This window comes from Colias croceus, chromosome 18 (genome assembly GCF_905220415.1).
Source record: "Colias croceus chromosome 18, ilColCroc2.1".
Taxonomy (NCBI): domain Eukaryota; kingdom Metazoa; phylum Arthropoda; class Insecta; order Lepidoptera; family Pieridae; genus Colias; species Colias croceus.
In genome coordinates this window covers 2,946,255-2,962,515 of record NC_059554.1, presented here as the reverse complement: position 1 = coordinate 2,962,515, position 16,261 = coordinate 2,946,255, and the positions used below count along the sequence as shown (strand labels likewise).

General features: G+C 36.4%; 3 protein-coding genes across 4 annotated transcripts; 1 reads left to right on the top strand and 2 right to left on the bottom strand.

The window, feature by feature from the left end:
• Window positions 1–1,533: 1,533 nt before the first annotated feature.
• Window positions 1,534–7,456, bottom strand: LOC123699468 (calcineurin B homologous protein 1). Of its 2 annotated transcripts, none has more exons than XM_045646407.1 (5): window positions 7,238–7,456; window positions 7,054–7,147; window positions 6,702–6,965; window positions 5,259–5,352; window positions 1,534–2,391 (listed from the first exon to the last, which is right to left on the bottom strand). In XM_045646407.1, exons 2-5 carry the CDS (start codon window positions 7,118–7,120, stop codon window positions 2,247–2,249), a joined length of 570 nt encoding a protein of 189 aa, XP_045502363.1. In that variant the 5' UTR covers window positions 7,121–7,147; window positions 7,238–7,456; the 3' UTR covers window positions 1,534–2,246. The 2 variants fall into 2 exon arrangements, with proteins under 2 accessions (XP_045502363.1, XP_045502362.1); XM_045646406.1 differs by having other exon boundaries at window positions 7,054–7,143.
• Window positions 7,457–9,308: 1,852 nt separating this feature from the next.
• On the top strand, window positions 9,309–11,136 carry LOC123699893 (coiled-coil domain-containing protein lobo-like). The gene is made up of 3 exons (XM_045646941.1): window positions 9,309–9,800; window positions 10,108–10,233; window positions 11,083–11,136. The coding sequence occupies exons 1-3, from the start codon at window positions 9,369–9,371 to the stop codon at window positions 11,134–11,136; spliced, it is 612 nt and encodes a 203-aa protein (XP_045502897.1). The 5' UTR covers window positions 9,309–9,368.
• On the bottom strand, window positions 10,553–15,004 carry LOC123699745 (protein distal antenna). The gene is made up of 2 exons (XM_045646757.1): window positions 14,789–15,004; window positions 10,553–13,179 (listed from the first exon to the last, which is right to left on the bottom strand). Exon 2 carries the CDS (start codon window positions 13,161–13,163, stop codon window positions 11,622–11,624), a length of 1,542 nt encoding a protein of 513 aa, XP_045502713.1. The 5' UTR covers window positions 13,164–13,179; window positions 14,789–15,004; the 3' UTR covers window positions 10,553–11,621.
• Window positions 15,005–16,261: the final 1,257 nt, after the last annotated feature.

The window sequence follows — 16,261 nt, the reverse complement described above, 5'->3', positions numbered from 1 at the left end:
GGACTTTTAGTATTATTTATTTATGTATCTAGTATTGCGTCTAATGAAATTTTAAAACAATCTAGCCCTTTTTAAAATCAGTATGACTAACTGCTAAAATCATGTTTTGCTATTCATTTGACAAATTACTTAGATAAATTTGTACTAACTACATACATAAAGATGAAGAGTTTGTTAATTGTTTGATGATATTGTTGAAACAACTGGACTAATTTCAAAACATCACATAGGTAAACAATCCAATGGTACATTTACAACTTCTAGCATTCAGGAGGTTATGTATCAAGGGCGAAGCCGAGCCGTGGTTCTAGTTACAATGATATAGTGCTTGAATTTGATATTTTGGTTTTGTGACATTCAAATGTTTCATAAATATAAATATTTAAATAGAAAATCGATCACGAGATCTCGCCAGAGCAATCGAATTTATTCTATTCTTTCAGCTCATGTGTCTAACCACGCGCCATCTATTGAGATCATTAACAACTTTCTCAACCCCAGCCAAAATTTAAAATTAAGATCTAGATATTAAACCAAAGGTACATTTGAAATATTATTGTCGAATAAAATAAAAATAAATAAAAGCATTCATTTGAAAATGTCTTAAAAATTTCCTAAGTCGTAAACACCGCCAGAACCAATGCACTTGTGTGCGTGCGCGCATCGCCAAATTTATGTGTGTGCTAATTAGTGCTAACCTCTACCTATCTAGGCTAATTGTGCTTTTGTAATGTCCACACGTTCGCTTTTAAGTGGCGGACAGGAATGAAATCTAATAAAAAAAAAAGTTTTTTTTTTTCATCAGATCGAAAATGTTATCGATTCTGAAACATTTCTGAAAATTTGGCCGGTCATTGAAAACTAACCCTGTATGGCTATTATTAATTTAAGCGTTTCGTGTCGGATGGCTGCGGTGCCGAAGCGGTGAGTCAGACGTACGACATGCGTACGACGCAGGGACGATCCTCTTTTTTTATACAAAACGCTCGCAACAGGAAAAAAAAGGATCATCCGTGCGCCGTACGTCCGTCTAACGCACCACAGCCATCCGACACGAAACGCACAAACTGAAAGCCCTCTCTTTCTATGATTACAATATTGTAACGATGGAACGCAGCGTTTTGTTGAATTTGATATTATGACATTGAAATCCATACTTTAATAATATAAATGCGAAAGTAACTCTGTCTGTCTGTTACTCAATCACGCCTAAACTAACTGAACCAATTTTCATGAAATTTGGTATGGAGATATATTGATAACCGAGAAAGGACATAGGGTACTTTTTATCCCGGGAAAATGATGCAATCCCGGAAATCCCACGGGAACGGGAACTTTGCGGGTTTTTCTTTGACTGCGCGGGCGAAGCCGCGGGCGGAAACCTAGTGCTTTATAAATATAATTTTTTAGACTAGACGGATGGATCACGAGGTGAGATTCGAGACGAAAAGAACGTCTCCAACAATGAAAATTTTGATGTTAAATTGCCTTTTATTTTGTAAACTAAGTTACGTAATAAATAAAACCAGTATATTTTAAACAAAATATATTACGCTAAGTTAGATATATATTACAATATTTTAATTTGGTCACAACAACATTTACATCTTTTGACAGATTTTCTCAAGGATTACTCAAATAACTTATCTTTATAGTGAAATTTAAGTAATATTTGAGAATTCATGGATTAGTAACATATCTGAGAGAGCAAATATCCCAGCTAAAGCAATTAAGTATAATAGATTTTGATGCTACATAATTTCAAATTTAAATATCAGACTATATGCGCTAAATAGGTATTACTTTTTAAATAACATGTATGAATTTAATACAATTGTGAGATTAAAGCATACTAATTACTATATTATGCAAATAACATTTATTTGTTTCACGGTATCTAAGTTTTGAAGCTTCGCTCTCACTTACAACAAAAATTTGGACATATACATCTCATCGCTCAGGAACTGTTATTTTGGAACAAATTATTCGCTATCTTTTATCAGCTATAATAAATACTACGTCGATTTCTCGCTAAAAAATTACAAATACCATTTTTATGGCTCTTTATCAAGATACAATCGAATACAATCATTCATTATGTTAACCACAAAACTAAATTGCCGCAGCTAGAACAATTTCTCTAACAATACTAAACCCCATAGTCATTTCCTGAAGAGCTTAAAAATAAAAACCACAAACACTACAGTTAGTAGGTATTTAATGTGCACAGTTCATAGGGTTAGTGGTCAATTCAGGAAACGGATTGACATCTTCTGCTCCACATCAGTCCTTTCGAGGGCTCGAGAGAATTCTTCGAAGGAAATCATCTGGTCATTATTGGTGTCTGCTTCCAGTATTGTTCTCTCTGCTATACTAGATAGCTGCTCTTCACTGAAATGTTCGAAATATACAAATTAATAAAGTCAACGTCATCAGCCCATTTTTTTTCCTACAATGATAAAAAAATAGTGTTCACTGTTCAGTTAAAATATCTGCTTTTTATTTTTGATTCTACATGCTTATATATACAAAAATGAAACCCGTTTCGCGTCGTCACGGTATCACGTGTGAACGGCTGAACCGATTTCGATAATTCTTTTTTTATAATATTCCTTGAAGTACGAGGATGGTCCTTATGGAAAGAAAACATAAACATGTACCACGGGCGAAGCCGGGGCGGACCGCTAGTATAGTATAATTTTTATCTTTTTATTCTTCTAATATGTATACACAGTTAACCCATTAGTGCATAAAGTTTATTAGCGCCTTTTTCGTTATGATCACTATAATATATCATCTTTTAGAGTGTATTTAATGATTAAACGACATAAAATATTTAGTTTATGTAAAAGTTCAGATTTTATAGTCCGTCCGATAAATCGGACGTTATGCATGGCGGACACATTGATGTTAAAAAGAGGTTGAAATAAAAGTACGGATTTTATGAAGAAATTTATTATAAAAAGCAACAGAAGATAAACGTATTATAATGTACGATGTGATTTGCCATGTGGTATTTCGGGTAAAGACCTACATCACATTTCTGACACTGAAATTTACTTTTTCCTCCACATTGGTTTGCACACCGACATTCAGTACTTTTTGGGACCAGCCAGCAGATCTTTACCATCGTACCTCATTGTACATAATGGCTGGCTTGCGACCTTGATGTGGTGGTGCGCCATGTGACGAAAGTAAGCTTCTTGCTATGAAACGTCTAAAAACGAATAAGGACTCAGTGTCTCTTGTTCAGCCATTTTTCCGAGCAAGTAACCAGGCGTTTACTACTGAAAAGTCTTCTAAATATGCAAATATGGGCCACCACCACTTCTTTATACGCATTCGAGTTCTTAAATTTGCAACAGCCAGGTCACATTTGTCTACTCCACCCATATACTTATTGTAATTTGAAATAAGTGATGGCTGAGGGACTTGCACTTTAGCTTTTTTTTCGTTTTACCAGCGGGTTGCAGATGTAATTTCTAGATTTTCAAAGTGGCTACTGTGATAACACTCTTATCATTCCACCGGCATACGAAAACATCATCAGCTAGTCGGTAATAGTAATAACCTCGCACCTCCTTGAATTTTTTGACGTCTTTGAACGGGCAGTTCTCAGTGCGATTAGCTTTCAAGGTCCCTGTAGCATAATAGCCAAGCTCCTTCAGGTATCTTATCAGGCGCAAAGACGTAAAATAATTGTTGAAAAACAATTTTATGCCACTGTTAGCCGGAAGTTTGCTCAATGTAATTAGACTGAAAATCCGATCCGATCCGGTCTTCTTCTTTCACTGTCTTTGTCAGTGACCTAATCGGCATTCTCGATGGAGGGCTCAACGTAAATTATATTTTCTGTATGATTATACATGTCTGTATGATGATTATCAACCTCCTCATACTCCAAAGCAGATAATATTTCATGAACTTGTAACCTGTAACAATTCAACAAAACACGACGTGCAGTGCCCACCGTGCATAACGTGCGATAAATCGGACGGTACGAAATTCGCAAGCATAGTATTCAAAATTACAGTGGCTACGTACAAATTACATTGAAAATAAATAGTCGAATAGTTTAGCAATCAAAATATCCATTTATCACCCATAACACTAAACAAAATATAATAGAAACACAAAATAATCTTACCTTCGCCGCGAAGAATTTTGACCGCGTGCCGCAATTTTACGAATTAACAGCTGTCACGCATGCGCGTTAATATATTTTATAAGAACAGTGTTGCCGAGTTTGAAAATATATTCAACTACTGTTTTAAAAAGATAAATCTTGAGTAAAATATATAATACTCCTAAAATAACGATTTTATTGACGTCCGATTTATCGAACGTTATGCACTAATGGGTTAATATAACAAAACAATACTCTAAGCATAACTAGGTTTATTTCTGAAAAAATTGGTTACATTTACAACTGCAAAAACCTATAAAAATTTCAACAAGTAATGTCTTTATTGCTATCACATAACACTTTAGCATTTTAATCCAGGACTTATCTTTTTATGTTTATCTTTAAGTACCTTGTAATTCGACAAATTACGTACCTAACAACAAGATGTTATAGGTAGTTCTGTTTCAGAAGTAGGTACAAATCATGTTCCATTGTGTATTTTAGAACTAAAAACAATATCTTCGAGGCGCAATAGTGGTGGCACGTTTATAACATGCATGATCGACGTAAAAATTGTCGAAAAATAGGGATTTAACAAGTATAGACATGTCGGATTAAAATTAAAATGTAGAAAAAGAAGAACGGTTGGTGTATCGAATATTAACAGTAAAAGAAATGAATATGGTACATATAACCATTTATTCCTGAAAGATTTAAGATTTAATAAAGACGACTTTTATGATTATACCAGAATGACACCAGAAACATTCGACTACGTGTTAAATAAAATACAACATCTCTTAATTAAGAACTGGTGTAACTGGCATCGTCAACCCATTTCAAAGGTGTCTTTTCGAACACTAAGGCAATGAGAACTTTGTTGTCTATAATATCCATTTTAAACACACCCTACTCCGACAAATGTTCAAACCCGTATGTCCCTGTCCAGGTAGTCAGTTCCTACAAGTTACAACCAGTTTCTTTATACGTAAACGCATATGATAACATAGAAATATTGTACCTGTGCGGATCGGTACCTACCCGTACTGGTTTGTCTGCACCGGAAACCTGTCTCTTTATATCCTCACCCTAACGCGGGTCCACTGTAATATCAAAGTTCATACAGCCTTACCTAATGTTCACTCCAACCATCATGTGCAGGATAGCCAATAGTTCATCCCTTGACACCATACCATCATTGTCCAGGTCATACATTGAGAATGCAACTGTAAACATCAATTAAAGTTATAATGTATTGTAAAACAATAAAATAAATGTTAATTGGTGAAAAATTTAACACTTTAACTAAATTGGAATACACCCCGACTTACGCTACCCATAAGACGTGAAAAGTACTATATTTGGAAAGAAATTTTCATTTGATCAAAGAAAATAAATGGAAACTAAAAATTTGTGAATTGCCAAAGATACCTACCAACATCACATTTGATAAATTCTACTAAGAATACTTTCTATTAAGAAAACAGCCCACTTATGCGGCCAGCGCTCTGTCCCACCTACTGCCTAAGTCCAGGGTATTACAGACTGTATATAGTACTATTAACTGTTCTGTGATATAGTTTACTAAAATCTCTTAAGGATTCATTTTAGTTTAATCATACAATACTTTCCAAATATATTTGAAAGCTCTCATTTATGTTTCCCATTCTTCACAAAAAAGATAGTTAAATGTACAACATGTTCAAAGGAGATTGCCCAAGTGACTATGGCACTTGGTATCGCAATCAAACTTATTGTGTCAAGATGAAATATAGCTCAATTTAAAGCTTGATGTTAGTACTTTTAGAAACGATTAAAGTTTTTATATAAATAAGCCGCAGTTCGCGACAATAAAAATAAAACAATAGTTTTATTCAACACTTAAAACACAAAAAAATACTTTATCGAGTTTAAACTAACGATGAACGTTAAGTTTTACATTTATTATATAGGTAATATTTTAATTTACAAGACAAATGTGAAAAGTAAATCGTAATAAACATTACCTATTTCAAAAAAAATTACGTCGAACATTGCGTCGAACACATTCATTCAAGATTCATTTCAAATAGAAACTATGACTTAAGACGCAGGACGCTTGCAAGAGAGATAGATATATGTGTCAAAACAAAAACTTTTACTTTTATTTCTATTTATTTGGTATAATTACGACTTAATAGTGATAAATATGATCATTATAAATACAAATAGGAATTAACAATATCACGAACACGTGACACAATTAGTATTTTACCGATTCCATACGTGGTCATACATGTTTCAAAACACAAACTTTTAATATTATTTCTATTTATTCGGTATAATTAAGACTTAATAGTGATACATATGATCATTATAAATACAAATAGGAATTAACAATATCACGAATACGTGGCACAACTCAAATTTTACCGATACCACCCGTGGTCATTCTCCTTTGTACGCCTGCAGTTCAAATGCTGGAAAAAAGTTTCCAATGACCTTTTTTCACCTTTATTTTTCAAGAAATGTAATTAAGATAACACTCAAGATAATTATTAGAGATAATTATATTAAGATAATTATATTAACTTACACCTCAATTTTTCCTCTCGGCTATTCAGTTTATTCTCTCTATTCTTCCTGATAGGCCTGAAGTGAGCTAGCACTCGCATAAACTGTAAGAAGTTGACTCTATCGTCATGGCTCTCTGCAAAGAAGGCGGAAACAATCCTCTCACTAAGAGGATTTATGGCCAACTCAGGAATTCGCAGGAAATCCTCTCGGGAAAGTGTTCCGCAGTCATTCTTGTCCAAAGACGTAAAGCGAGAATAGAGACGCTCAATTTGGTTTGGAGTAACTGAAAATATTGAAACATTAACGAATATTATTAATATTATTTATTAAAATACTTAAAAGCATATAAATAAAAAATAAGTAAAACTTACATCCAGTTTCTTCTTGAATCTGGGCTATTTCTTCTTCCCTTAACAATAGCGATGATTTATTACCCATTGCGACGTGCCCTTGGGTTTACACTTTCTTGAAAGGAATAAGCACACTTATTATTCTAACTGATAAGCATTTACACAGAAAACATGAATATAATTAATTTCACGGTCTATTATTTACACTGTTATTTATATTGGTGCGTAGATAGGTTTTATGAGTTCTATATGCAAATTATTTTTTAACACGTAATTCACGAAATTAAATTAATAATTAAAAACAAAGAAAACACAGTGCTTTGTTGATTTTTGACCTTTGCTTTACATTAAAGTAGGTATTAATAATATAGTAGATAAAATGAGAAATGAAAATGATTAAGTTTAGCCAAAACTGCAGTATGGACTAGACATTGACAGTGACGTTTGAAGTCAACCACTAGTTGTCAATGTCATTCCTAATTCCAGTATTGTTAGTAAAAAAATAAAGATCCCTTCGAAAAAATTTGAAAGATGATTTTTTATCTATGTATAATATAATATCAAGAAGCATTTTAATATAATAACCACAGAAATTAACACCACAGTACAGTAAAAACCAAGTTAAATCCCTGTGGTATAAAAACATATATAGATAAAAAAAATTAAATTTACTAGGTTAAAAGACTTAGGAGAAAAACTTAGAAGAGAAGGAAGACCTCAACGCCAAGGCGCTAAGGCGCGATACCTGGAAACTTTTGGTGTCGGAGGCCAAGATACGCTTTGGGTCATTGCGCCGTGGAAGGAAGGAAGGAAGGAAGGTTAAAATACTAGGACACAGTTATTAGCTGTGGTTATTAGGCCGCGTTCCCACCTGAAAGAAAACTTCCGCAAGAAATGTCCGACCTTGTGTCCAACGTGTGTCCAACCAAGAAGCTTATATCTAATTGTCCAACAGTCTGTCTGACAGCAACTTGCAAGTCTAATTGCAGGTGGAAGACTTATACTTGCAAGCTGCTGTCAGACAGAATGTCGGACATTTCTTGCGGAAGTTTTCTAGCAGATGGAAACGCGGCCTTAGTCTACTGTGGTCTACTTGCTGTACATACGTAGATCTAGAGACAGTGGTTCTGAGGTCCTGAGTGGACCATAGGAATGAATTTACGCATAGTTACAAAAAAGTTAAACTTAAATAAAGCGATTAAATTAAGAACGAAACAAGATTCTTAGATAAAATCCATGTTTAATTTAATATACTTAACATGAGTTTTTTTCTGCATCCTTTTATTATAAATCCGCATCAAAATCCGTTGCATATTTTAAAGATTTATGCTAGCATATATTATATGGACCCAAGATATGGACATAGGATAGGAACAGAGAAAGCGACTTTTCTATTTTTTTTTATGCAATAGGAAAGCAAACGAGCAGACGCGTCGCCTGGTGTTAAGCAAACCCGCCGCCCATAAGCATCCACTCCACTGGGAAGAGGATGTGTTGCTGTCCTCAAAAAGGAAAGAGAGTGATATCACGGGAATTTATTTACATAACTGCCGGTTTTTCAGGTACTTAAAGGCACTCTTTTGAAAGTCTCCATGTTGTAAGAACTCGGGAATACCACCGTTGGTAGGTCGTTCCAGAGCTTCACAGTTCGCGGGAGAAAGTTTCGCGTAAAACGCACTGTGGAACTCCGCCAGCAATCGAGGTGGTGAGGGTGGAACTTTTTTTTCTGGCGGGAGGTGCGGTAGTGGAATTGAGCGGGTGGGATTAGACTGAAGAGTTCCTCAGAACACTCCCCATAATAAATTCTATAGAAAACACAGAGCGATGCTAAATCTCTTCTGAGCGAGAGCGGATCAAGCTTGTCGGAGATTTTTGGGTTGTCAATTATTCGAGTTGCCCGACGTTCAATACGGTATAGAGGAAGAAGTTGGTATTTTGGGGCGCCAGCAAACAGATGGGATATACTATATGTAGTGATTTAATTAATTTATTTATTTTTTTGCCTTCTTTTGTTTTCTCTTACTTTTCCATTTACTCCAAGTGCAAAATTATTAGTTATTTCTGGAAACAAACATATTATTATCATAATATTGGTATCAGAATGAACATAATAACAATATCTTTACCGTAATTCGCATCAGAGCGTCTGAAACAAAAAATAAAGTTATATTGCTAACGTAAAGAGCTGCTAGGAACATTAAAAAACCTTCATCGAGTCAATTTATGTAAATGACTTTCGCTGTTGCTTGGCAACTGAAACGCTGAAATTCATGAAATCTCTAGTCTATATTTTTACATAAATTATTTGTTACTTATATTAACGTTTATAGGAAAAAATGAGCACAGTAAAAGTTGCGTCTGATATTCATACTTCAGACAAGGAAAAGAAAAGCGATGCTGAACCGTTGGGTACTGTTTTGGAGGTAAATGAGAATACAAACAGTGAAATATTCAACCGTCCCCTGGAAGAAAATGTAGTTGAGGAAATTCCCCCAAAGATTTTCGGCCTGAAAGATATTTTGGAGCCCATGACGATAGAGTCGCTGAACAATGCAATTTATGAACTTGGCGTAATTAATTTGTGTTGGCCAGAAATATCTGAACCTGTATTTGAGACAAGAACTTGTTTCCCAAAGAGTTACTACACTAATAGCACGAAAGAGAGGCTAATTCTAGCGTATGCGGAAAACTTCAGGCGGCAGTTTTTATTTCATTACAAGTTTCGAAGGCCGTTGTTGCTTCAAGCACCTAATGAATGCGGTTTACAGGTAAAGTGATAAGAGTGACTAGTTTGTACTTTGTGAGTTTGTGCAGTGTTAATTATGATTTACGCAAGTATTTCAATTTAAAAATTAATGATCAATCACAAATGAAAAATTTTCTAGTCTAGTGTTGATAAAAAGTTGCAGTACCATCTATGTCATGTGACGGAAACCACTGAACATTTCTTACTTCCCGAACTCTATCTGTACACGAAGTAGTTTCATTACAGTCCCTGTTTCAGTCATAGATGGCGCTATGCACATAGTCTGTACGATTCAAACTTTTTGATCTTTTTTCATATATTTTATACAGAAAATGGTGTGTACTTCCATACGGCCAACGAAGTTATGTTATACCGGCACAAATACTTGGCAGGGTTTGGCTTCGCTTGTATCGGACTACTTCGATTTCGAACCTTTGACAAAGCCTATGCTGCACGTAAGTTTTTCGTATATTTATTTTGACAAACTTCATTAATAGTTTATAGAAATAATTTACTGTGCTTAAATCTATTAATATGAGAGTTCAGGCATATTTTTATTTTATTATTCTTTCAATGGATGGCGATATGATAACTACGCTACGTAGAGTTTATCTAAGTAACATCATTTTTAGAAGTTAGAGTCTTGTTAGCCCATTGAGCCCCGAGCGGCCCGATCGGATCACGACACAATAGATTGTGTCTGTGATTCCGGGGAGTTAAGTAGACATGTCAATAATTTTATTGGGATGTTTTTGAAGAGAAATAAAACCAAAATAAGGTTCAATTAATTTATTTCTTCAACATTTTCAAGATCACAAACTCTGCATAGGAGCATTAATAATCAAATTTCTTAATTTTGTACAAAATATCATCTCTCGAAAAATTTTCAGTGAGCTAATATCGTCAACACGAAATGCAAATCAACTATTCTAACATTAGAGAAAAGAAATAGAGATTTAACTTTTCTATAAGGTACGCTATGTACCGATCCACGTTTAAACCTTGGACATTTCTTTAACATTAAGATAATACACTCTATTCATAGGAATGTTCTTATAATATTAATAATCTCTCAATAATTTATAATTTTGATCACAGTGTCCTTAACTGTTAACGTTAACATATAATACAATTCCGAGTCGAGACACGTTAATGTCTACAATATTAAATACTGAGCAATACAAAACAATTACACGCGCAGCTTCAACGCAATAATAATCATTCAAATCATAACAACATGTTGCTCGCACGATTGGCACATCGAGTACTCTCATATCCATTCAATATTTGGTATTTTCACCCAGCCAGCCGACCATCGGTTACCCACACGACATACCAACGCTCCAAGGACGCCGTGACTGAGTATACTTAGTTTCGACTTGAGGTAGAACACAGGGATTTAACTACAACGGTAGGGTTTACCTAGGAATGTAATCGTCAAATGGCAACATACACCAGAACTACCTAATCTAATCGCGTAACAGATTGTGTGCGTCGAAAAGTAATGTGTCTATATTTATGTAACATCAATGTTTATTTACTGTCCACTATAATTTAATAGATATAAACTCGGAAATAGATTAACTATCATAATTCATAATAGTCCACGAAGCGTTTATAAGAGAATAGCGCCGGAATATTAACTTATCTATACTTTAGTCTTAAAATAAAGAAATATAATGCATAGCTTTTCTTTTAGAACAAAGAAAAAAGGTACGCAAATTTGGCTACACATATCACAAGTGAACGCTTACTGGCGACGAAGTAACTATGTACGACTATATACAAGTAATAATTGAAATATTCCCTGTAGCGAGCGCAGCGTGCGGTCCCGACCGGGCTTTTATTTGCGACGCGCTCCCTCCGCGACGGCCGACGGCACGGCCGGCACGGCGGCGGCGCGCCGCGTGCGCAGGTTGTGCAGCAGCGCCCGCAGCTGGTGCACGTGCATGCGCGTCACGCTCGGGTCGCCGCTGGCTTCCAGCCACGCTAGAAACTTTTCGCCGTGTTCGAGCGCCTCTACGGTGCCCGATTCCCATCCTCCGTTCATAGAGCCGTTCACTTTATTGTCTTCGTTTGTCGCTTGATTTGTGTTATTAAACAAAAGATTATCTAGAACAGTTCGAGCTTTTGTCTGATTTCTACCGGAATCTTGATTCTTTTCAGTAGCTGGTTCTTTATTCTCCGTGCCGGCTTCCGGGCTTGTCGCGGTTTCGGTTTCAGCTAAGCGAGGCTCCTCGTTGACTGGCTCTCGAATCTCATGGTGTCTTTGTGGTGAAGGTGGGTTAACAGCGGGCGTGGTAACGGCGTGTTCCTCTTCTAATTTACCTTTTGTTAGCTGCGAATAGAGAATATTCTCTGCAGTTTTATCTTTTGGCACCTGTGATGCAGATTTGAGTTTATCTTCGGGTAAAGGCATCGCACCCCCGAACTGTTTGTAATACTGCCACAACCACGAGTTCCTGTTATAATCCAGATGAGATCCGATAGGAGGCGCTGGTGCTACCGGTTTTGGTGGTAGCGTGGGTTCGCTCGGTTTCCCTAGTTGTAGTGGATGAGCAGCCGTCGTCTGCGCAGTTAAGTCGAGCATAGCTTGTTGTGTTTTTAACCAGTACCAAAGTGTGTCATCAACGGGTTGACTAGCTGAGGTTTGTGACGTATGATGATGATTCGATTTTGAGCTATGCCTATAGTGGTCCGAAGAATGACTGGACTTGCTGCGATGTTTAGTGTCGTTAAGATTTAATGCTCCATTGTGAGCTGGTTTCGGTGAGCGCACAGAGCGTAGGGCGCGGCTAGCCGGTTGAGCAGATAAAGCCGAGAGGCCAGGATTGAGTTGTGCCAATAGAGTTAAATTTGTAGCGATTTCATTAAAGCTCAGACCTAAATGTGAGTGGGTCAGGCCTGGCAAATGTCCAAGTCCAGATAAGGGGCTGATGGCACTCATGGATACGCTAGCCCCAGGGTCGGGTCGGCGTTCTCTGGGAGCGTGCGGTGGGGGAGAGGGTTCGGCGCGTTTAGTCGTCAGCTCGACAGGACCGTCAGCGGGCGGGGTGGGGAGGGGGACGCTGTGGGACACGTTGACCGAAGAGGAGAGGTCGAGGCCGGCGGTTGCTGGTGATGCGGGTGCAGCTGGCGACTCGGTACGCGCACGCTTGTCCGGTGGCTCGCCATCGTTGCTCTTATCAGTGTCTGGTGAAGACAGTCGCGAAGTCATATAACGCAGCTTGTCTTCGTTCTTGCACCATCCCCGTAATGTCGACTCAGGCACACCTATGTCTCGTGCGACAGAAGCCTTCGACTCGCCGTCGTTGACACGTTGGATGGCTTCTATTTTATCCCCTGGCGTTAGGGCACGCATTGGTCGCTTGCCCTTTGTAGACATTTTGCCCTCTCGCTTACTGTAACAAAAAAAAAAGGTTTTTATTAATAGATATAGATTCTACTGATAGACATAAAATATTTCTGAAAACATAGTTATGCTCGACAAAAACGACAGATAGTTATGATAAAACGGTACTAATAATAAATAATTAATCATCGTTATACATGTTGTATTTAATAATGCAAACGTAAATAAAGTAAAAAATATTTATAAGATTCCTATTGTCAATTATAAAAATATGATCAAACCTAATCCCGAATGTAACACTAGAAGAAACAAAGGCCAACGAACTAGAGGTAAGTTCAAAACACCTACGTCCTAAATGCATTTTGCGTTCGCCGTTGATTGAATGTCACTGTTATTTTTATCGCTTCTATACTTTGCGATTACATTGCGCGGAATAAAAAATAAAATGTATTTGCACGGGAGGCCATAAAGTTACGAAAAAGATAAACAAAAAGAAGGCATAAAATTATGACCTACGACAACAGTAAGCGGCAAAAGTTGTCAGGTCGTTGACACGGTGACCTTGCGAGTTTTATTTTGCCCGCTCGGCGGTAGATGGCGGTGTGCGTATCATTATTATCATCATTCCATACAGGATTTTGTTTTGATTCAGCTTTGTTGTGAAAAACAATAACCAATACTTTTATTAGTTCTTACGGGCTAGTTTGATTTCGCGATTAGTTTTTTCAAGAATTGTGTTCTCAATAGAACTCGTTCACTTTATATAGAGCTTGTAAGTAAAATTGAAATGAAGATACCTAGCACACGATTAATTCGTAAATTAGTGTTCTTATTTTTTGGTTTAAATAGAGGCTTTCAAGTTTCACTAATAGATAAAGATTATTAAAGCAATCTTTTTGTGCTTTTTCTGGATTTTGATTCCCAAACGTTACCTATCGTTAGTTAATAAAAGCAATTTTATGTAAAAAAATGCAAATCTAATTTACAAGAATAAACTCTACAATAAGTATTTTAAAAGTTTAAGTTTTGTATTTTAAATTTAATCTTATTCTTATCAAGTGGGATTTTTAATAAAAAAATAAGTAGAATTATGGAAAAATAAAACTTTTAAGCACTAAAAAATATTATGTTTACTGCGATTTGTATTCTACTTCAAAATATGAATTAAATTCTGTAAAGATATGTTTTTGTATAAAATTTTATGTTACCTCTACATCTCTACGAGCGATTGTTCAAATTTCAAAGGCAGGCAGTAATTTAATAAAATCTTTGGTCTAATAAAACTTGTGTATTTTTGAGAGCAAATAATTACGTAGGTATAATTTTATTAATTTTTATATTAGGTAGTTACTTCTGGAATTTTTATTTAAGATATAAATTTTGCAACAATTTATAAAAATTAACGCTTTTAATATTTTATTAACACAGAAAAATAGAATTACTAAAAGATTTTACACAAAGTGGAAGATCAATAATTCCTCCGCGTCTAAGTCTTCGTTAATATTTTGTTTAGTTTAAAATAATGAATTGCATTTTACTTACTATCATCTTAAATTAAAAAAAATAAATTCGATCATGGATTTTTTTAAATGAAACTACGCAACAAAAATCCTGAAAAAAGTTTAAAACGAAGCGCAGCAAAATATTGACAAACTTACTTGCGAGCCGGCACGTGTGTTGTGTTTACAATTTTTGACAGGTCAGCCGTTTTGCCTTATTGTAAACGACCGTGAACTAGGAATTTTGTCCAATAAAATAATCGCTTTGATGCGCACTGCGCGGCACGTGGTCACTGGATGGGTAACACTCACAAACACGACACACGATCGAGGAAAGTTGGCGATGTCGCGGAAGCGGAACGTACGTCGCGAGGCGCGGACATCGACTGAATGCCGTGATAAGGCCGGTCGGCGGTCGCGGTTCGCCGGACGCCGGCCGCGCCTCTCCTTTGTGTCCGGCACCCTGCGCCCCGCTCGCCCCCGACCCGTAACCGAGCCGTAAACACCGGCCTAGCCTCCGCACTTTATTAATGCAATTAATTCCAAACGCATCCACTTTCTACGGTAACTCGAAAAGATCTCGGGTTGAAAACTTTTATCGCGCCAACTTCTGTGGCGACTCGCGCGCCCTGCAACTTTTCTAAGTTGAAAAGTTTATCTCGTAAAGTCGTCTCGCGGCTGTCTGCAAGTTCTGTCGTAATGTTATTATTATATGTATTTTATAGCTTTGATGCGAATCGTGAACTGTGTTTAGTATCAATAGTATTCAGTCGATATCTTCAAACAGCTGGTTGATGTCATGCAGGTATTTTTCACGGTTGCGTGAGTTTTGTATGAACACGTTATAGAAGGACATAAAATATAATACTATAGGACTCAACGTTGTAAGATTTATATAGTTATAGCTTATATAGTACTAGGTTTCCGCCCGCGGCTACGCCCGCGCCGTCAAAGAAAAACCCGTATAGTTCTCGTTCCCGTGGGATTTCCGGGATTATGTCATTTTCCCGGGATAAAAAGGAGCCTGTGTCCTTTCTCGGGTATCAAAATATCTCCATAGCAAATTTCATGAAAATTGGATCAGTAGTTTAGGCGTGATTGAGTAACAATCTTCTTTCTTTCTTTCTAACAAACAGACGTCAGACAGACATACAGAGTTACTTTCGCATTTACTAACGAGTAGTCGCTCTCAATTTTGTGTGATGACACGCACACAACGCGAAGTATTGTTTTTATTTTGTTTACTGTTGTGCTTGTGTGCGTAAATTTGTAATGAGACACCAGGTTTCGTACTCAGCGCAAGCGATTGGCATCTCTCTAGATCTTTATGATAATAAAAATACATACAAATAAGACATGAATATTGAAAATGTGATGTGTCCACTATCATGTATCATCTACATGATCTACATTCATTACGTATGTACCTAGTAGGTACATTATTAGCTCTAATTGGTTTGTTGTGGACTTATCATTACCCAACTGTGTCTTTAAAAAATATCCTACATTTAAAGTCTTCCATACAAAATTGGATTACATTTACTTTTTCACATATCCACACATAAAAGCAAAACTTACATGAAAACACACACACACACACACACACACACACACACGCTCACACATATACAC